The sequence below is a fragment of the Halichondria panicea genome, chromosome 13 (assembly GCF_963675165.1).
Source record: "Halichondria panicea chromosome 13, odHalPani1.1, whole genome shotgun sequence".
Lineage (NCBI taxonomy): Eukaryota > Metazoa > Porifera > Demospongiae > Suberitida > Halichondriidae > Halichondria > Halichondria panicea.
In genome coordinates, this window is record NC_087389.1 from 683,942 (window position 1) to 705,266 (window position 21,325).

Below are 21,325 nucleotides of genomic sequence, written 5' to 3' on the forward strand. Positions count from 1 at the left end.
CAACTCTCTGCGCACTGAGTATTATTTTTGTGTGGATTGTAAGGAAGATGGAGCCTGAAGAGCATGCTCTCGGTGATCTCCCAAAGCTGAACCATTTTCGTGTGGAGGATGCATATCATACTTATGGAAATGGAAAGAAGCTGAAGAAAAGTAGAAATGCAGTAAGCTAACACAGTTGCAAAATATTTTCCAAGTGCATGTTACTGAATAAATGCAGGTCTCAACTAAAGATGTTCCCAGAGAACCTGTAAAACAGAAGCATATTGAAGTTGCTGGATTTTCTAGCAAAGTCAAACCAAACAATTTTGCTTTTGTGAGAGAACCCAAATACACACAACCTACCTACTTTGCGGATTTGAACTATTCAATAATTAGGGAAGATAATATCTCAGAAAAGTACAAGCAACTCAGAAAAATATCTAATGAAAAGCAACAGGGAATTAAAACCAATTTTCGCTTGCCAAAAATTGTGGATAAAACGAACCCTTCAAACATTGTGGGTAGAACGAACCCTTCAAACATTGTGGGTAGAACGAACCCTTCAAACATTGTGGATAGAACGAACCCTTCAAAAGCTGTTAAACGTGACCAACTGAGCTCTGTATTACATCTTAAGCAATCTCAACGCAAGAGCATTCCAAAACACTTTAGTCCACTCACACAAGCAATATATGCTAATCGCGCTCTGCAGGAAGAAGCAAAATATTGGTCTACTGATGGTACCACAAATAAAACGTTACAGGAAGGGAAATCAAGCAGTATCTCAGAAAACTTGGACATCAGTCCACTCACCCAAGCAATATATACTAACCGTGCTCAGCCTGAGGAAGAAGTAAGATTATTGTCTACTACTGGCTCAACAAATCACAAAGGGAAATCGAACAGTACTAGTACATCAGAAAACTCGAACATCGGTCCATACATCCTACCAATAAATGCTAACCGTACCCGTACTTTTCGGGAAGAAACAAGATACTGGTCTACTCCAACTGGTACAACAAATCACAAAGAGAAATCAAGCAGTACATCAGAAAACTTGGACATCCGTCCACACACTCTAGCAATAAATGATAACCGTGCTCAAGCTGAGGAAGAAGTAAGATTATTGTCTACTACTGGCTCAACAAATCACAAAGGGAAGTCTAACAGTACCAGTACATCAGAAAACTTCACCAGTTCACACACCCTAGCTAACCCTGCTCTGCAGGAGGAAGAAGCAAGATATTTGTTTATTGATTCAACAAATCACAAAGAGAAATCAAACAGTACTAGTACATCAGAAAACTTGGACATCAGTCTACACACCCTAGCAATGAATGCTAACCCTGCTCTGCAGGAGGAAGAAGCAAGATATTTGTCTACTGGTTCAAATCAAAAGTTACACAAAGGGAAAGCAAACCGTACTAGTACCTCAGAAAACTCGAATATCAGTCCACACGCCCTAGCAAGAAATGCTAACCGTGCTCCCCTGGAGGCAAGCCCTTGGTCTACTGGTAAAACAAATCACAAGTCACTGAAACAGCCATCAAAGACTGCAGATAATGAAATTGAACAGGATGTCGAAATATCTCACACAGCAAATCAAAAGTTACACAAAGGGAAAGCAAACCGCACTAGTACCTCAGAAAACTCAAACATCAGTCCACACGCCCTAGCAAGAAATGCTAACCGTGCTCCCCTGGAGGCAAGCCCTTGGTCTACTGGTATAACAAATCACAAGTCACTGAAACAGCCATCAAAGACTGCAGATAATGAAATTGAACAGGATGTCGAAATATCTCACACAGCAACGCTTGGTAACTCAAATTTCATTCAAAAACAAGAATCTCTATCCCAGCCACAATATACCTTACAAAAACCAACGGCGGCTCTGTACGGAGAAAAACAAGAAAAAACAAGGTCTCTATCCCAGCCACAATATACCTTACAAAAACCAACGGCGGCTCTGTACGGAGAAAAACAAGAAAAAACGAGGTCTCTATCCCAGCCACAATATACCTTAGAAGAACCAATGGCCCTGTACGGAACAACAGCAGCTGGTAATACTACCAAACCCTCGCAAACTACCAGAAAATCAGCAAATAACATTGTTGCAAATGCGTTCAACCAAGACTTAAATGTGCAGCAAGGTAGAAATGAATTTCAGAAGAACCGAGGATTCAGACAAAAATTAAAATGGCCACCACAACAAAAACTTTCACAGGATAAAAGCAATGAGAAGAAATCTGCCAAGAACACTGAACAGAAGACCTTATATAACAACTCAAATTTTATTCAAAATCCTGAAGAAACGATGCAGCCGCAACACAAAAACCAAATACATGGGCCTCAGTTTTTACAAGAAGAGTTGCCAATGGCTCTGTATGGAGCAACATTAACTGGCATTACTACCAACCCCTTACAACATAATCCCAAAAAACCAACAATTATTGTGAATCCAGTCGAGCAAGAGTTCAATCTAAAGCCAAGTAGAAGAGAACCTCAAAAAACTCCAGAAAGATTAAAATCAAAATGGCCAGAAGAATCACCACAAGTAGCTGCGTCTACCAGCGACCATACTTCATCCTCATTTACCAAAATACCAAATCACAGGAGCTCTCTGACAAATCCAAATACTCAAAGACTTCATAGGTTTCAGAATGATGAAACTCATAAAAAAAATAATGGACAGTCGATAGTTAATAATACATTAACAATGGATATTAAGCCTAAGGAGTCTTTAAGCAACAATAGCAAAGATAATATTGCAAATAAGATCAGAAACTCGAGTATAGACAGTGACCGAGGCAGACGATTTAGTTATGGTTCGCAGAGAAATTCTATTACCACCCCAATCGAGAAGGATGGCAGCAACACAAAACAGTTTTTAGCTCCCTGTATTCTAGTGAACGCTCAACAAAGTCAGGAAAACAACCTATTGAGCTCCTCTAGCAACTGGAACTCACGTGCATCTTTTTCAGGAGAGCTTGGACCTATACAGACGAGAGACTCTTCTCCAGGAGAACTTGTACAGGCAGGAGACTCTTATTCAGAAGGACTTATACCTATGCAGGCTAGAGACTCTACAGAAGAAGGACTTAGATTGTTGCAGGCTAAAGACTCTTCAGAAGAGTTGGGATCTATACAGGCAAGAGACTCTTATTCAGAAGGACTTGAATCTAGCGATACGGGGAACAAGCCATTACAAGAAGTTGTCACAGATCTCGTTCAACAGCTGGTTGAGCCACCTTGTGATCCAGAAGCGCAGCATATTATACACAGTGGGCTTGCAGACATTAAAGAAGAAGAAGAATATTGGCTTGACTTTGAAGTTCCAAAACTGACTCCTGAGCTAAACGAAGTTCGCCCTTTATCTTTTACTCGTGCTTTTGCATTCTCCTATTTCCACTTATTCGACATTCAAAAGTCCAACAATATATTACTCGATCCGTTACCTGTCACCAGACAAAAGAAAAGATTTCCCAGAAAGAAACCACTAATAGTCAAAGAGTGGAAATCTGCTTTTTAAAGTATACAATTTTTTTATTCCACATAAAGAATAATAATTATTGAGTATTAAATTTTTGGTGATCTTGTGCTGCGCACACACGTTGTCGATTTCACGTGAGCTAGTTTGAGACATGCGCAGTTTTTAACAGTGGCGAAGTAAGCTTATTAGTTTGTTGATCCCTACCTATACATTCTGTAAAGGTGGGAGGGGCTTGTATTCATTTACAAGGTAAACAAAGCCAGCTGAAAATGAGCCAATTGGAAACTCTGTGGATTATAAACGCTACGAGCAAAAACCTGAAGTTGACTGGAGTTCATAGCACTCTCATGAACCAATGGAGCTTTACTGACATTCAAGCACAAAGCCAGAGTAACTTTGCGATTGAATTTAAACAGAGCGGCTCAGGGGCTAAAGCCGATGTTACGTTCCAACTGGAAGGTACAAACACTCGTTTCCAACTCCAAGCCTCAGATGCAACTGGTAAACAGCTCCAAGTAGACTGGAGCAGCACGGACCCACGTCAATACACTGTCTTCCCTCCTTTCATCACCGGCGCTACAGCAGCGAGGGTTCGTTGGGTGCAAAACGGAACTGCTTGTGTCCTGATACAAGACAAGCCGGCTCTCCTACCCTCTCCATCACAACTCAGCAATCTGGGTACGCAATGGATGGAGCACTATTCTGACGTCATCCACAACCTGACCTTGACTGAGATGTGCATACCAGGCACTCACGATTCCGGAACCTATCAACCTGATTTCGTACTCGGACGAGAATGGATTCGAACGCAAAGTCTCAGCCTTCGAAATCAACTCAACTTGGGAATTCGATCTCTGGACCTTCGCATTGGACAGAACAAACCCGGTGATTACATCATCACTCACGATACCTGGAAGACTAAGTATTCCCTCAGTCAAGCTCTAACGGAAGTGGTAGATTTTATCAAGGCCACAAAAGTGGAAATCGTAATTCTGGATTTTCATCGCTTCAACATATTAAACAAAGGATCAAGTTTCGATTTCGACCAACTCAAAGCTCAAGTCAAGTCCACACTCGGAGGTTACTTTGTTCCAGCTCCTGAAGGAGTTGGTAAGACACTGTTTGAGTTGTGGCACCGTCCAAATGCTGCTCAAGAACGGATTATTATCACATGGAATGATGATGGCTCTATTGACCGCAGCTACATGTGGCCGGGGGTAGACCAACACTGGTACTCCACGGCCGATAGTCAAGACAAGCTGTTCAATTTCCTCTCAGCTGATTTTACTAATCCTCCCCCGAGGAATAAAATGTGGGCCTCGTGTGTGTTCAGAACTGCAAGCGTCTTTCAAACACCATTTGTGAATGCCAAAGACCTTAGAGGAAAAGTCGATAGCTGGTTTTACGGCTGTGCTGATTGGTCGCTAAAAGCTAACATACTTATGACAGACTTTTGTCCCGATTACAACAATGTCATACATGCTGCTATCTGTGCATCTCTACTGAACGGCAACAAGAAACAATCTCTTCATTAATTTTGAATTCTCTTTGCACGTTAATTTCACTGCACGTTAATTCCACTCCCACGTTATTAGTATTCGAAACAGTTTTCATAACATCATAAAAATATTTGTTTAAAACATGTTGTTTTGCTGTAAAAAGCATAATTATGTCATAAAATACACACATTTCTGATTACATTTGTTCGAATGGTTCGATTGCTAACAGTGCGAGTCCATTGTGAAGTACTTGCTTGATAGCCATCAGTAGATACAGCCTGGCATGAATCAGTGGCAGCAGGTGGGGCTCTGGGGGCTAAAATAGCAGAGAGCTCAAGATACACTTAATTATTGTGGGGAAGAAAGGGAGACATGCAGACAGTGGGGGATAGATTACGATTGATAGTGACTCACCATTAAGACCTTAGTCCTACTGTAGTAAGAGCTAAACGCATGGCTGAATCTTGTCAGAAACTGGCAGATCTGAAAGCAAACAGACCGACATAATCAGAGTGATGATATAGCGTGGGTAATAACCTTCTTCAGACCAAGAGTAATGTGTACGCCGACTCCCTTCTTTGCTATCTTTGCTGCCTCCTTCAAGAGTAGTGGATACTGTAGCACATAGTGAAACAGCAATTGCCACTCCTCCTATAGCGGAGAGACTTGTATGAAGCTAATGTGATGCGTGACATCACAGAAATACCTCTTCTTTGAGGAGAGAGAAGTCCACTGTCTCCACACTTGGTAGGAGAGGATACACACCTAGTGTATAATGTGAAAGTACAGGCACAAAATAGTTATGACTGCATATACACATCAAAGAAATTATTCGCAAGGTGAATGCAAAACAACAATTAACCTTTGATACTAATAATATCACATGAAAGGCCTCTAAACACGCAAATCAGTAATTAAGGCCAATTTTCTATTCTGTGTAAAGAAGCATAATTATCTCACCATGTTGAGAGGCTAGTCTATGGCGGTTGAGAAGAGCAGCCACACGAGCGTAGTTATACAGCACAAACGCTCCATCAAACCTCACGTCATCATCACAGCTGACGGACACTTCAGGAGCATCAATCTTCACCTGCACACATAAAGGAGTCGAATATCACACGGAACTAAAATGGGTGCCTACATATGTGGTCGGGTCTTGAGAAAGCAACTCAAACTTGATGACAGCCTCGGTCATACGATTCACTAATAGTTGCAGCTGGTCACCTGTGCGGTAAAATGTCCAAGAGTATAATTATAATGATTTAAAAACATTAGTATTACCTTTCAGTGTGTCACTGTATTTGACAGTGAAAGCACTTGTCATTTGCTCTTGTCTGATTCTATTGATGTTTGTACAAAATGGTTTGTTTATGACATTTGGCCAATACAAGTTGAGTAACAAGTCCATTATACACACACACACACACACGCATACATTACCTTAATAGCTCTGAGAGTGAGTAGTTGACTGTTGATCCAGGACAATTCAAAACATCCACAGCAGATGTTAGAGCAATATGCTACAGACAAAACCAAACTATAAAACAAATTGAAACAATAGCTTATAATACAAATTCACATTCATGTTGAGCACCCACCTGCTGTTGCATGGAGGACTTAGATTTTGAGTTGAATATGTCCACTAGTACCATGGCCTGCTGTGCCTGGTAGCTCCGCTGTTGCTGGGCAACATGAATGATCATGTGATCCTTGGAACAGCGGGTACATATGTCATGTGCTAGTGAAGCCGCTGGTGTTAGCTGCCCTGACACAGTAGTCACTGCATAGGAAGCATGTACTCTTAACAATACACAATAAACACCAACTACCTTGTACACTGTTTAAATTCTTCTCATAGCCACCTTTCCCTGGAAATAATGAGAGTTCACTAAAAAATGGAACTGCATTAATTTTATTGTGTACCTATACACCTTTACCTATGAGTTTCTGATCAATGGCAAAACTTTTGACATCAATTTGTAGAATGCTGTGAACAGTGGAGGTAGGGTTAGTGAAAGGGTGAGGGATTGGAGGGTCAGTGAGGGGTTGAAGTGAAGTGATAAAGTCAGCTGCTGTGATATCACGGTGGACCCCTCTCTTTTGTTTTGTGGAAAAGAATGAACTGAACAAATTTCTTACAGAGCTGGGTAGTTGAGAGAATGGAAGGTCCTGAGTGATATTGTGTGTGTGTAAACATTGGTAATGTACTTCAAAGGCACTCACTGAAAGATAAACATCGACTGATTTTCCTATCGATTTCAAAACATTCCGTAGCAACCCAACTGTCAACAGTGATCTTGATTCACTAACACTAATGTGTGTTATATCCGCACCATTACAAAGCACATGAGGTACTAAAGTGATACAGTGGCTTTCATCTGATTGCACGTTGTTGTCTTTACTGCTTATAACTTGGCAAATCATTGTCTTGAAAACAAACGAACGGTTGAGTCGGATAAATAAATGTTGCTTTTGGTTGAGGGTGAATTCCGAGAAGAAATGTTCAGGATAACCACACCCATCCAGGCTTTTATTCAACGCCACCACTGCCCCTTCCTGCAAGAAAATGGCCAAAAAATTGTATCATACCCACACTTTTTAGTAGTATCGTACCTTCTGTTCAGTAGCTCTCAGGAAAGATTTTGCAATCTCTTTGGGGAACAGTAGCTCACCATTCCTTGTATTGTTGCTGCAGATGAGTGCTGGGGCTTCTCCAGGTGGACAGGGAACCATCTCCCTAAGCTTCAGGCTATAGAGTGTTTGCCATGCTTCTAGAACACTGTCCATTTTGTCTGGTTCTGCGCATGTGCAATTTTTCTGCGCAAGAACAATAAAACTATCTACAAGATATTTTATGATCAGTTCCTGCTGCTACAAGTTTGTAACAAGTCAAGAAGCATGATTGATCATAACTGTGAGCTACTAGTGCATATCTATACTGTGATCTAGCAACGTCTAGATCTATAGCTATAATAAAGCTATAGCTATATAAAGGACTAGACTGAAATTGGAACTATTGCATCTCATATCATCACTGTTAATGTTATTGTTCTTACAGGTGGAGTATTTAGTGTTAACTTCTCTCTTAGTACATCACCAACAATAGATTATGACTGTGTAAAAGTGCTAGCGCTAACAGTTGGAGGAACTGCAGTACCCCTCTTGATTGTCATAGTCTGTCTTCTCTGTCTTCTGTGTTTTATGTGCAGAAAATTCAGGTAATGCTTGTAAGTGTCTAGCTACATTTTAATAAATTTGGTTACTAAAAATCCCCACAGGAAGAGAACAGGATCTCTTCGTATTTCCAAGGTGGAAGAAAATGATAGTGAAATAGCCACAGTACGTATAGGTAAGCCAACACTGCATTCCAAAAGCTTATTAGTACACATTTTCATATTATAATTATAGGAGATAATCATCATCCAGTTGAAGTTCAATTAAAGGAAATAGGTTATGCAGGAGACGAAGATCCAACAGGTATGTGTAGTTACTAACAGTTGTTGTCATGATCACTATACCAATGCAGATCTTCTATACGATTCAATCGTTGAAGTGAAGAGAGTTCCTATTACTACGGTAGTCAACGATGTAGCACCACCAAATATGGAGTCTACAGCACCTCAACAGTACGAAGAATTCAGGAGCAAAGATGACAAACTACCACTGTACGCCACTCCTGATAGAAGTTTTAAAATGGCTAAAGATAGCAGTGCTGATAAGCGCATCTCAATGCCTTCAATGCTAGACCAACACTCATCACCATTTGAAGATAAAAACAACTCTGATGCTAATCGATATAGCTTGAATCTTTTGTCAGATGGCATGGCATTGTACAGCAGTATTGCGGATATCACAGTCCCGCCTTTACCACCGCCCCTTGCCACAGAAGATATTGATCCATTGGGAACTAGAGCACCAGAACAAAACACAGAAACTATGCAGCAAAACAAAGAAAAAGTCGGTAGCATTGATGCAACGGACGACATAGATCTTCCCTTCTATTCAAATGTAACGCTCAAACAACGGGAGGCTGAGGAAGTGGTGGAAATACAGCAAGAGTTGTATGTTAATATTAAATAGTACAGTCTGTGTACACAGCATAGGTTTATATGTACTCCTTTTTGTGATGATAAAATAAACAGCCATTTGTTATTTTAGCATAAACATAAATCAAACTTCAACACTTTTATTATAGCTATTATTTGTAGACAAGTAGGTGTCTATTACATAACAGCACCAGCACATGTTTTCCTTTTGTGAATTTCTCTATTAAATACAATTACTGTAATTTTTGGGAGAAATCCTTATCACAAACAGAATATTGTGTATAAAGTTGCGTACAAAGAGCTCTAGTGTCATTCCGTGCAGTTGATTCCCTAGTGATATAATGCTAGGTACTGCAGGTTGGCTGCTTGTATCAACTTTAACTGTAGTTACATGCAGTTCTAACGTGTATGCACTGAGGTATATGCTAGGAGATGCTGTGTACAATGGTACTGCAAGTTGCTACAGTGACAATGGTATCAATACAAACAGCACCTGCTGCTGTCCTGAAGAAAGTCCAACATTTGTACAAGAAAGTAACTCCTGTGTCCAAGATGCCACTCTCCTAGATGGTAAGCGTTACTATTTATTATACCTGATTATACAAACTATATTTGTAGAATGTGACCTACAACTTGATGTGAATATCAGCTCAAGCTCAAGCGTTGAAACTATACCGTTTGTATTTGTTCCAAGCAATACTACCAAAGAGCTCCACATTCTCCCCAACAGCGGATTCACTGTCACCAGTGATCAGAAGGCTATAATTCGCTTTAAAAATGATTCTATGGCTTTACAATGTGACTCTATACAGAACATTAGTTTAATCTCAGGACAAAATGTTAGCCCCTCACTACAGCTAACGGACTTTAGGATAGAAAACAACTCAATACAGGTAAAATACACTCTGTATAATAATTATGCTGTACTCTTCACCATGGATACTCAGTACTTGTCTTTTGTATGTGTACAAGTACACTCTGTTATTATGAAAACACTTTCACTGTACAATCAATACAGATACTAACCCAAGAGCGATATTCTAACGCTTTATACAGACTAGACCTAAATTGCAATTGCAACATCACAGAAGCTCGGAAATGCCTGCTGTTCAAGCTTGTTGATTCACAGCAAGAAAGCATTGACAAATACACATTTAGAGGTACTATACCCCAATAGAAATTAAGTTATTCACATCATGCATGTCTTGTATAAATCTGTATTCCCCAAAATACCCTTGCCAGTAACAATTGCACACACTTTACAAACAAATGAAGAACTCTCTTTCAACTTAGTAAATTAATATTTTACAGATTGCTTAGTTCCGCCTACCACCACCGAGATGACAAGTAGCGCTCCGAGTTCCACCACCCCAGTAATGCCTACTGACGAGCCGAGCATCTGGTTGAGGTACAACCGTCTTCTGATCTACGTGGTTATCGGTGGAGGCTGTGTAGTGGGCTTGATACTAGTGTTCATCATTATGCTGTGCATATTGGCTGGCTGTATAGCAAGAAGAAGGCGATATAGAGCAAGAAGAAAACAGCAACTAGAAAGAGGCACACAGTATCACATATCTAGAATGCAAGGTATGATTTTAATTACTGTGTATATATATAAATTATGCAATTATTATTAATTAATTCAACAGGGAGACCTAGTGCACAAACTCGCAGAAATCTCTCCCACTCAATAACAAACCTCCCGGAAATTGAAAGTGAGTTATTTATTCATTCATAGCAGTATAATAATTACGTCATAATAATGTTGTTAATTTGGTCACCAACTCAGACCATTCTCCTGAAGACACGGAGCCACAAGAGCCGCAACCTCCCACACTCGTTAAAGCAGAGGTGCCAACCATACCAAGAAGACCGGTTGAAGAAGATGATCAAGTTACATTCGGTACGTTCAAGCGTCGTCCTAAAGGCCAGAAACCAGATGAACAGCAGTCCTCGATAGAGAAGCAGCCAACACGACCAAAGGAATTGCCACCAAAAGCAGCAACAATGCCTAACATTCCTGTACTTATACAGCCACCAAAGCCACCATTGCAACAGATGTCTCTAACAGACACACCCACACAAGCATACTATGAAACTGTTGTTCCAGTTATTAAATCAACCCAGGCTGATGAACAAACTGATTCTGAAGCATACGATATCTTAGACCATCAAAGAGCAGCACTAAAAGGGAGGCACTTCACCTCACCAAATTACTCCCAACTAAGCATTAGCCGCTCGAAAAGCCCCACACTGATTGACACTGGTCATTCGTACAGCCTAATAACCCCCCGAACACGGACTCCCTCCACTCCCCCACCTGTCCCTCCCCCATTGTCCCCATCTTACAACGGACTAGAACTACTGAGACCTCAGAACAGATTCTCAAAAGACATTCTAACAAGCTCGTGGTCTAAGCCATCGCACACGGACAAAGTAACTAGCCATATTACCAAACAGCCAGTTATATCTCAAGAAGATGATCTGTATGACTATCCTACGAAGAAGAAAGCTGCCCCTAAACCACAGAGAGCAAGAAAAAGGGGAGCGGTCAAAGTAACACATGATGGATCTGAAGTTATCTACGATGTGCCACCAGGCAGAAAGATATCTGACGATAATACTTCAATAGATTCGTACGTAGATATGACACAATACACTATCACAAAACTATAATTTAACGTCAGTCACGTTCCCATACACACACTTATGATTCCCATACATATAGTTGTGATTCCCATACACACAGTTGTGATTCCCATACACATAGTTGTGATTCTCATACACACAGTTAGTAATTTCATACAGAAAGTGTAACTCAACCATAACTGTAATTATTGGTATCAATTGCATGTTTTCACAAACAATAAAGGGATTTTGATTATGAAACTATAATTTTATGCATGAGTACAAGGAAGTACATCACCTATCTTTTGTTTTCTTTATACTAATAAAACCAGAGGGTGAGTTCTCCTTGTCCATGGCAGGGGGGGCGTCCGGTATAACCTGTCATCAAAACAGATGAAAGGCTATTACTAATTAATGTGACTGGGCTTACCATTGAAGGTTTATAGTAGTTATGGACTACAGTAGCTCCTAGCAACATGGACCCAAGGGAAGATGCTGCAAACATCAGATAAGACGGCCACGGCAACCCAGCTGGCATCTCTCGCTAGGAGCTTCCCGAGGACTGGCCTCTTCCCTTTAACCTTCGCTCAGACTCTTTTCTTACAGCAGTATCGTCTGCCAATCAATGAACATTAATTAATACACAATTTCCCAGACTCTAGATCTACTACGTACAGAAAGTTTCTTTCCCCACTCTGACATGAATCATAAACCACTCAATGGAGGCTCCAAACACAAAGAACACAGGTAAACTTCTATACACACCAAGTCTTTTCCACAAGTTGGAGACCATTTTTATTATTGGAGGCTTGTTTTTCACTTTATTGGATACAGAAATTGAGCTACGCCCCCTTTTGTTTGAAGTGATTCACTGCCCACTTTGTACAAACCACTTCCGGTGACCCAAAGTAGCGCTTGGGTTATTCATGGGGCTCCGGAGCTGGTGGTTGGGTGTCGGGAAACTGGCCCACCCCAGAGCGCTATTTTATCCGGAGTTCTGTAACTGACACACTTATGCTACCCTAAAAAGTAGTACTTATGCTACCCTAAAAAGTAGTACTTATGCTGCCCTCAAAAGCAGTACTTATGCTACCCTAAAAAGTAGTACTTATGCTGCCCTCAAAAGCAGTACTTATGCTACCCTAAAAAGTAGTACTTTCAGGGCTTACCCCCTAGGTGGTACTGGCCAGACCGCTTTTTTTTTTACATGTGGCAGTGTCGGAGGGCCTAGGGCAGGGTGAAGTGGGCCCCTAGCTGTACTGTGCAGAATCTAGTGTGACGGATCAAATGTGTCACCATAATTACTTGTGTCACCATAATTACAATAGGTATACTATTGACCTCGGACACACATGTTTCTGAGGCAAAACCTTATTTTTATAAACCAAATTATAATTATACAATAACAGTGAAAAACAGTTCAGTTTTGATATAAGCTGTTGACATGATGTATATAGTTAGTAATGATGAATTTGACATAAAAATGAACTGAACAATCACACGACGTTACAATAATTATTACAAATTGAATATTAATTAATGAAATAATTGATATGTGTTCAGCAGTAAGATTCCCCTACTACTTGATGGTGTTGCCTAGCAACTGTGAGTTCAAGGTGCTCTCCGGAATGCTTCAACAGAGGGTCTATCTTCTGACAAGTGTGCTCAGCTAGTAGCAGTGTGTCTTCAATCTGTGTGGAGGAAACAAACACATAAAATAAACCAGCAGTCCGCACTTGGTAAGGGTGACTAAGTTAAAAAATTATAGCAGATACATTTTTGATAAGGGGTCATTGTGTACACACAGCAATAATAGCTCACCTTTAAGACAATGTCATAAGGCAGCAGTCCAGCCTTGTCTGCTGGGCTCCCATCCTTGACAGCCTTCACAAAGATGCCTGGATCATAGCATCCGTCAGCGAGGCTGAAACCAAACGAAGTACCAAGTCTTCTCTTGAGATAAATGTGGTGAACGTTGAGCTGGTTCTTAGGTATATCAGTCTTCATCTTATCATTGATTTTCTCGCTCTCGCTAACGGACACAGCCTCGGATTGGTTGCCATGGGGCTCTGAGTCACTGTCTTGATCTGAGGAGCCAGATTCGGCCAAAGCTCTCATCGCCTTCTCAAATTCGTTAGCTTTGTGGATAGTCTGTTTGTAGTCTTGCATAGTGTTGGACGGATCAAAACTGGAGATAGACTTTGATTTTGGTTGTTCAGTGTTCTGGTGTTTTGATTTCATAGCTATTGAGAAGTCTGGAGCACTTGTTCTCCGAAGTAGATCAGGTTTCATGAGAGATGCTTGGGAGGAAATGGCGGCGCCATTACCCATCTTAGTAGGATAGGTGATCGATTCAGATACGACCACTTTCGGGGGTTTTCTAGTCAAACTTCTAGTACTAGGATTGTGATCCAAATCAGTAACTGCGTTCAATACTTTCACGGTAGTAAGTACAGCTGTAGGAGAGCTGCTTGGTTCTTGATTTTGACTGTCTTCTTCTTCGTATCCTGGTAAAATATCTGTCGGTGGCCATTCTCCAGTACTCTCCTCCGCAGTGACTGTTGGTGTTGCACACGGTAGCAGCGAGGGTGACTGCGTGGGGGGCGGTTCAGGTGAGTTCATAGTTGACTGTGAATCCCCCCCACTGACGGAAGTGCTTCCTCTACGCTCTGGCCTATCTATATCCGCACTGTTAGAGTCGACTGACGACAGCTTACTGTCTGGCCGTTCGACCTCGAGTACATGAATTTCTGAGTTTGTTTCTTCATTTTCGGTACTTTCTACAGCCACTTGATTATCTTCTGGAACGTCACTAACTTCAAGTAATGGCTGATCTTTGACTGGAGACGGTGGAATGCGCTTGTCCGTTCCCAGTTCCAAACTAGAGGAGAAATTGGGCGGATCCGATGGTGTGAGGGGAGAAACTCGGCCTATTAATTTTGGTGGCTTAAACGACGATCTTCTTCGAGATTTAAAGTCCCATTTCTTGCTCCCAGGACGGTGCATAGGTAAAGATGGCCTCCTAGTCCATTGATTTGAGGTGCTGTCTTCCCAGCCACTGTATTGCGATAGTTCTTCATCAGTTTCACTCCGAACATTAATTGGTGGGGGTAGTCTAGGGGAAAACCCCAAACGACGTTGCAACTCAATAGAGGATTGTGGAGGAGCAAAAGAATAGCCATCAACACCATTCTGACTGAATACGTATTTTCCAGAGTTAGACAGAGCACTTGACGGTCTTGAAAAAGCACTTCCTTCAAATTCCGATCGTGTTAATTGGCTGAGAACACTGTCTCTACCGGAGGGATCGATTGGTTGTGCATAGAAGCTTCCGTTGTACGAGGAGTCATCCACGCTTATCGTGGAGTGATTGTCTGGAGTACTTCGACCGGAAATGGTGGAAGCGATGGTGGATTGTGAGAAACGTCGTGCCCTGAGGGCTAGTAGACGACTGTAGCTCTCTTGACCCTCTGCTCGGCTGCCCAGTCGACCAGTCCCTCGGAAACTGCCAAGCCGGTGAATCTAGAGAGAGAGGGGAAAATTATAGCTAGTTTATTTTTGACTTGAAAAAATGTTGTAATTGTATGGCAGAAAATTGTACATAGTTTACTTTTAAGATTATACATGTAGCACTTATAGTACCTCCCTCCAACACACACACACACTGTGCTCACCTTCCCAGGGGGGCTGCCTCGTCCCTTCCTTGACCTACTGGTGGCCTTGCGTATCTTGAGCTGTACCACGTCCCCCGCAGTGCTGAGCATGTACACGGCCTGGGGCAAAGTGGCATTGACTAGACTCTGTCCATTGATGGCCAACACACTGTCTCCAACATTCAGGGTGCCAGTTCTGAGGGAGGTACACTATTAATTAATCAATGCCAAAACCATTAACTACACGTACATTAGTAAACACACCTGTATACTACATCTTTATAGAGATCTTTTAAGATTAGTCTCTCTAAACTTAAGGTATTCTAATTCCAGCGAAAAAGAGAAGTCTAAAGATGTTGCCTCTACATGTACTGTACATGCATGTACACATGCAGACACTCACTTGTAAGCTACACCATCTGCTTTGATCTTAGAGATGGTGACTGGGTGTCCGGGTGTGTCCCTATTGCCAGTGAGGGTGATGCCGAGGCTCTGCTGGTTACGATGGAGCACCACTGAAAACACTACAGTCTCTGGTACTGTAGGGACTGGTGTGTGTGTGTGTGTGTGTGTGTGTGTACGACCCATAAGTGTGTTATCTAGGTATTACATCTAGTGGCTGTGTACAAAGATTGTGTACGATTGTGAGTGTGAGGTGGGTAGTCATGTGGAACATGAAACAATAACATATAACAGATGTTGTTCACACAAGCTAATAGGGAGTGTGACCAAAAATTATCCTTAATTGTACACAGTACCTATAAACTATAAAAACGCCCACGCTTTTCTCTCTCTCCAGAAAATGGACAATTTGGGCCAGAATAAATCACTGATCTAGCCACACCATATTGTAGCTCTATCAAACAGCTACTAAATACACTAATTTTTTTTGGAATCGGACGTTCGCAACACAAGTTATGGACAATGAAAGAGAGTTTACAAGATTACAACTGTGACATTGTTGAGTGCTCAGCTCACCATTCTCTTTGCTGACTTTGAGTGATACTCTTTCCCCTGCATTCTTGAGCATCTCTGCTGCTTGACTCAGATTGGCAGTCTCTAGACCCACTCCATTGATAGCTAACAAGATGTCCCCAGAGTGGAGCATGCCAGTACGATATGCTATACCCCCTTTCTTGAGCCTGGAGATCCATATCTGGTCACCATGGTGAATACTCCCTACAACGATAAGATGCAGAAATGAAACAAGATCAGAAATTTGAGAAATTTGCACAAACGTTTTTAATAATAATAGCAGATTTCAGGCTATAAATACAACTGCCTTATACATGTACATATAACTGTACCGGCCATTATGTCTTATTGTATAAGGGCAGATAGGTAGCACCTGCGCTTGCCAAAGTGGGCTAGAGACAAAGGGTTTTGGCAAAGACAGCTTGTGAGACTAAATAAACTACTGAGGTCTTCAAAGGGAGATAATCGAATTGCCAATCATAATTAAATCACCCATCAAAAGATATCTCTTGTGATAAGAAGAGACCTGCCTTCACTACATCTTGTGTTGGTTACACGCTATTACCATTGATAGTGATTCCAAAATTCAGACTGGCAGTTTTCTCAAGAGTCACTTCAAATGTGCCTGAAGATGGCACGACAGCATCTTGTATGTCAAACATGATCTCCAGCTCTATGACGTGACCAGCCTCCTTGACAAGCTTGACTGCCTGTTGCAGAGTACAGCTGTCCACTTTAATTCCGCTAATAGCCAGAACCCTGTCCCCCACCTGTAGCTGACCCAGTCTGTGTGTGTGTGGGGGGGGTTAGAATGTGAGTGTAGGGGGGGGGGGTTAGAATGTGTGCGTAGGGGGGGGGGGGTTAGAATGTGAGTGTAGGGGGGGGGTTAGAATATGTGAGTGGGTGTGTTACAATAACTAATGGAATGTTAAACACACTATAAAGCTCAAGAATTTACTCAGAGCCTGGGATGAAAAAAAAATTCCACAAGCATAAGTACAAACAAGAAGTGCACTGTGTACTTGATGAGATGAGATACAATGAACCACATACAAACACACACCAACTAACAACGACCTTCTATACTAGTAGGCTTGTATTACACACAGTATAGTCCACACTCTGTACGATAACTACTCGAGCCCTACCTTGCAGCTGGTCCTCCGTCCTCAATGGTGGAGATGGTAATGGGGTAGTTGGCATACTCAATGGCCCCACCTTGCAGACTGAGCCCAAACCCAACCTCATCAGCCGTCAGGCTTACTATCATAGACTCTGGGTGATACGTCAGCCGGGTACTAGTCGCCATGGAGCTCACAGACGCTGTGTGTGTGTGTGTGTGTGTGTGTGGGGGGGGGGGTTGAACTGAAGGTTTTGCCAGCTGGTGGTACTAATGCAAAGCTTCGATCTCAATAGTTACAAATGTGCCTTGTTTACATAATTATATGGCCATAGTTTGGCAGAAATGGATATGAATTAGAGCTACAGTGGTAGTAACTCACACTGCGAGGCTGATGGTCTCCTGGAGAGTTGAGAGGAGAAGGAGGGCAGTCTGGACACACCGGACACGGCATCATCAAATGCTGCATGGATGGGAAGACACACATCTGTTATCCATATAACCACAAAGTGAGATCTATTGCACTGTCCAACAGATATCTCACTGCACTACAGATCTTCAAGAATAGGATTTAGGGTTATGACCAGGAGGTAGGACCTGCGAGTCTATCCACACACACACACACCTGTAACTACATGACTATATTCATAGAAGTCTTTGAGAACCACAACTAAGTGAACACTACCTTCACTATAAAACTAAGATCTGCTTCAATAAGTATACACACACCACACGTGTCTAGCTGTAAGCTTAACAATTTTTGGGAGGCCAATCTCTTATAAAGAAAGGCCTACAGAAGAATAAAATTCCAAAATGCATTCTACATTTCATTTACTACTGCAATTTTTGTTGTTCTAATATAGTGGGCACTTGTTATTGCTGATTCAGCAGCAGTAGGCTATTCAACTGACAGCCTCTCCTCTTTTTCTTTTTTTCCCGGATTTGTGAGGTTTCGGACTAAAGGGGTCTGGATTAGCGAGGTTCTACTGTATATCATAACAGCCCTAGTTGGGACTCACACACAAGGCTTAGGGAACAGTTAGCACCACAACTTTTTAGACTACACAGTGGCTATCTTAACTTAATTAATCACTCACGATCATCAGAGAGGTTTTGTCCGGGTCGTATCTCCAGCTGCATGTGGAGGTCACAGTACTTGAGTGTCTGATAGGCCTCCTGTACACTCTTCCCCTCCAGTGACACTCCGTTCAGTGACACTATGCTGTCCCCTACATGGAGGGCACCACATCGATCTGCTATACCCGCTTCTTTGATACGGGATATCCTCAGTGGCTCTCCCTCCCCTGGGGCAAGACGTAGACTGATCCCCAGGCTGACCCCTCTGGGCTTGAGCAGCTCCACCAGCATAGGGCCCTGGGCCTCAGTCAGAACATCTGTGGGGAAGTGTACGTGTTGCAAAGTGAATACAAACGACGGCAAGCGTAAACCATGGGAAGATATTAAGCACTACGCCATGAATAGCATTCTAAGAACGCATATTCTACATTTTAAGTGCATGTAGTGAGACAACACGGAATTTTCTGACAACCCCAATTTAGCATTAGAGTAATGGCAGCTTACAAGTATCATTCTATAAAAGGGTACGACTACATGTACTGACATTGTTACGATTCATTCAGGGCCTATTGGAGCATGACTCACTGTGCACAGGGACATCATACTGTATCTCCAGGCTACATATCTCCCCAGAGGATTTGAGTAAAGCAACTGTCTCTTTCTGTGAGGCTTGCGTCAAATCCACACCGTTCACCTTTAGAAGGTGGTCTCCAGCTTTCAGGAAACCATTCCTACAGCGTTGGATCAGTATCAGGTAAGTGTATCAAAAACCAGGAATTCCACAATATAATTATACAATAGACACTTGTCTCTGTGTACAACATTAGTATACTGTGAATCCTACACTATTCACACTATTCACACACACACCCCCACACTCACACACCACACACCTGTAGGCGGTGGTATTTAAGGTGATGTTGGACACTGTGATTGGTCGATTCTCCGTCCTACCCCCGCTGATGGTGAAGCCATAACTGTTGTTCTCGTTATTCTCTCGAGGCAGGTTAATGGCGGCCGTCTTCTTAACAGTGTGATCATCGTTGGATGGACCTGAATGGAAGAATTGCCTTCAACTACAGCAGACACAAAACCAACATGCAATCTGTGCACCAACTGTGGGGGGGACAATTCCACTATATAATACTGACAGTAGATATTGCTTCCAGTGGACATTGTACATGCATCTCTATGTACGACTTCTGTACACTTTACAAGAAAATTATGTAAGAAAAAAACTCTTTTACTGTTGTAGTACTTACCAGGAGGAGCCTCGAAGGCAATCTCCAGGTTGATGACATTGCCCGCATTCTGCAGTAGTGTGTTCACCTCAGCTTGCATGAAGTTATGAGTTAGAACTCCATTGATGCCAAGAATCCAGTCACCAGGCTGGAGGGCTCCACTCCTGGGTGAGTAGTGTGTGTGTGTGTGTGTGACAAGAGTGGACAGAGGAGGTAAAATCGATCCCCAAACTGAGAGCTTGCTAAAGGAAGCCAATATTAGCCACTGTGCCACAATCGACTTATCAGATGTGGGTTAATTAAAAGTAAGTGGCCATTTTAATTGAACCAATTACGATGTTTACATATCATTGTGACCAATTGGCCCACAGAAGGCAAATAGTGACAAAAGTCCCTCAATTTTCCAAGAAACAGCAAATAAAATCATGTATAATTATGATAACAATACCAGTAAACCTAAGAACTGTTGAAGCTCAGACAATAAGTCTGTAGAAGGTTTGACTGACAACAAGAACAGTGTGTTATATACAAGTACAGCGGTTGAATAGTGTACTCCCTCCCACTTACTTAGCTGCCACGCCCCCTGGTCTGATGGCATCCACCTGTACAGGCACACCGAGGTCCTTCCCTCCTGGATATTAAAATAAGTATAAGTAGATTAGATCACAACGTTGGCATCAACAATAACAACAAAATCACATTCCATCACATTCTTTCATACCAAAATCCAATATTAAAGCCGCTTTACATAATATATTACATCATGAGAGGGTTTTACTGATGTGGCAAACAATACACAGACAGTACATGACATCACGGCAGTACCAGGCCCAGATGCTCAGTCGAAAACACTACACACATTCACTCACCATGCAGAACCAGGCCCAGAGGCTCAGTCGAGTGCTTCAAGAGCTCCACATAGGCCACTGTATGCCTGCTACTTTCGTCTGTCCCAGTGCTGCTGCTACAGTGTGAGTGAGTGTGTGTGTGTGTGGGAGGTGATATGATCTCAGCGCTGACAGGTAGCGTGGATGTAATGTAGGAAATTCAATTAATTAAATGGTCTCACAATACGAACACTGTGAGTGTTTGGCTCGGAACAAACCACCCAATACCATATTAAGTATCACGTAGAAAATTGGCAATTAGCCTAATTACACTAGGTATCCATTAGCAAAGAAAGTCACTCACCGGTCCGCCAATCCCTGGCCCAGAGAAGGTCCTGCATAGCGAGAAAATAATAATTTTTAATTATTATACAAATAGTACTATCGACACTTTTAATGCGATTTATGGCATGTTTATACTGGATGCTATAATATATTAGACACTAGTAGTGTATGGGCTCACCTGATCTAGTGTGTTCATCTCTCATGGGCTTGAAGCATAACAACAGTCTAGCCATAGCTAGCTAGCTCTACTAGAGTCTACTGATTCAGACTCTGAGATACAGGCAATGAGGCCTGAGCTACAGGGCCCTCTAGTGTACACGTCAGGGACACGGCCATATACTGGCCCATCAGTTAAGGATAGAAACTTCTCTTTGATCTTGATTAACTAGCAGTTTCTTTTCTTGTCTTATTAGGCTTACAAGCTACGCCCCTTCTTTCCATAAAG

At 42.0% G+C, this 21,325-nt stretch overlaps 5 protein-coding genes across 5 annotated transcripts; 3 read left to right on the top strand and 2 right to left on the bottom strand.

Moving 5' to 3' along the window:
- Window positions 1–13: 13 nt before the first annotated feature.
- LOC135346424 (uncharacterized) lies at window positions 14–3,508 on the top strand. The gene is made up of 2 exons (XM_064544041.1): window positions 14–161; window positions 218–3,508. The coding sequence occupies exons 1-2, from the start codon at window positions 48–50 to the stop codon at window positions 3,506–3,508; spliced, it is 3,405 nt and encodes a 1,134-aa protein (XP_064400111.1). The 5' UTR covers window positions 14–47.
- Window positions 3,509–3,682: 174 nt separating this feature from the next.
- Window positions 3,683–5,179, top strand: LOC135346310 (PI-PLC X domain-containing protein 2-like). The gene has a single exon (XM_064543894.1). It carries the CDS (start codon window positions 3,739–3,741, stop codon window positions 5,002–5,004), a length of 1,266 nt encoding a protein of 421 aa, XP_064399964.1. The 5' UTR covers window positions 3,683–3,738; the 3' UTR covers window positions 5,005–5,179.
- On the bottom strand, window positions 5,074–7,786 carry LOC135346307 (DALR anticodon-binding domain-containing protein 3-like). The gene is made up of 13 exons (XM_064543890.1): window positions 7,582–7,786; window positions 7,192–7,524; window positions 6,906–7,137; window positions 6,798–6,836; window positions 6,567–6,748; window positions 6,409–6,488; window positions 6,250–6,308; window positions 6,110–6,192; window positions 5,929–6,058; window positions 5,675–5,733; window positions 5,506–5,619; window positions 5,383–5,451; window positions 5,074–5,284 (listed from the first exon to the last, which is right to left on the bottom strand). The coding sequence occupies exons 1-13, from the start codon at window positions 7,753–7,755 to the stop codon at window positions 5,165–5,167; spliced, it is 1,674 nt and encodes a 557-aa protein (XP_064399960.1). The 5' UTR covers window positions 7,756–7,786; the 3' UTR covers window positions 5,074–5,164.
- A 16-nt stretch (window positions 7,787–7,802) lies between these two features.
- Window positions 7,803–11,866, top strand: LOC135346305 (uncharacterized). The gene is made up of 10 exons (XM_064543886.1): window positions 7,803–7,882; window positions 8,027–8,186; window positions 8,247–8,317; window positions 8,377–8,445; window positions 8,495–9,584; window positions 9,633–9,907; window positions 10,033–10,174; window positions 10,326–10,601; window positions 10,664–10,729; window positions 10,804–11,866. Exons 5-10 carry the CDS (start codon window positions 9,356–9,358, stop codon window positions 11,688–11,690), a joined length of 1,875 nt encoding a protein of 624 aa, XP_064399956.1. The 5' UTR covers window positions 7,803–7,882; window positions 8,027–8,186; window positions 8,247–8,317; window positions 8,377–8,445; window positions 8,495–9,355; the 3' UTR covers window positions 11,691–11,866.
- A 1,095-nt stretch (window positions 11,867–12,961) lies between these two features.
- Window positions 12,962–21,300, bottom strand: LOC135346484 (glutamate receptor-interacting protein 2-like). Its single transcript, XM_064544108.1, has 16 exons — window positions 21,059–21,300; window positions 20,900–20,930; window positions 20,578–20,672; window positions 20,276–20,339; window positions 19,730–19,872; window positions 19,361–19,520; window positions 19,053–19,198; window positions 18,488–18,784; window positions 17,773–17,853; window positions 17,419–17,593; window positions 16,836–17,056; window positions 16,274–16,474; window positions 15,699–15,843; window positions 15,317–15,491; window positions 13,464–15,164; window positions 12,962–13,333 (listed from the first exon to the last, which is right to left on the bottom strand). Exons 1-16 carry the CDS (start codon window positions 21,111–21,113, stop codon window positions 13,202–13,204), a joined length of 3,822 nt encoding a protein of 1,273 aa, XP_064400178.1. The 5' UTR covers window positions 21,114–21,300; the 3' UTR covers window positions 12,962–13,201.
- Between the last annotated feature and the right edge of the window lie 25 nt (window positions 21,301–21,325).

Excerpts from the sequence above, each read along its gene's own strand:
- LOC135346310 (XM_064543894.1), top strand. The coding sequence starts at position 3,739 with ATGAGCCAATTGGAAACTCTGTGGATTATAAACGCTACGAGCAAAAAC.
- LOC135346307 (XM_064543890.1), bottom strand. The coding sequence starts at position 7,755 with ATGGACAGTGTTCTAGAAGCATGGCAAACACTCTATAGCCTGAAGCTT. Across the intron at positions 6,309-6,408 it reads TCACTCTCAGAGCTATTAAG|AATCAGACAAGAGCAAATGA; the intron begins GTAATGTATGCG and ends AAACATCAATAG. Across the intron at positions 6,059-6,109 it reads CTCAAGACCCGACCACATAT|GTGAAGATTGATGCTCCTGA; the intron begins GTAGGCACCCAT and ends TTATGTGTGCAG.
- LOC135346305 (XM_064543886.1), top strand. The coding sequence starts at position 9,356 with ATGCTAGGTACTGCAGGTTGGCTGCTTGTATCAACTTTAACTGTAGTT. Across the intron at positions 9,585-9,632 it reads AGATGCCACTCTCCTAGATG|AATGTGACCTACAACTTGAT; the intron begins GTAAGCGTTACT and ends CTATATTTGTAG. Across the intron at positions 10,175-10,325 it reads TGACAAATACACATTTAGAG|ATTGCTTAGTTCCGCCTACC; the intron begins GTACTATACCCC and ends AATATTTTACAG.
- LOC135346484 (XM_064544108.1), bottom strand. The coding sequence starts at position 21,113 with ATGGCTAGACTGTTGTTATGCTTCAAGCCCATGAGAGATGAACACACT. Across the intron at positions 20,931-21,058 it reads AGATGAACACACTAGATCAG|GACCTTCTCTGGGCCAGGGA; the intron begins GTGAGCCCATAC and ends CTCGCTATGCAG. Across the intron at positions 17,057-17,418 it reads GACGGAGGACCAGCTGCAAG|ACTGGGTCAGCTACAGGTGG; the intron begins GTAGGGCTCGAG and ends ACACACACACAG.
- LOC135346424 (XM_064544041.1), top strand. The coding sequence starts at position 48 with ATGGAGCCTGAAGAGCATGCTCTCGGTGATCTCCCAAAGCTGAACCAT. Across the intron at positions 162-217 it reads TGAAGAAAAGTAGAAATGCA|GTCTCAACTAAAGATGTTCC; the intron begins GTAAGCTAACAC and ends GAATAAATGCAG.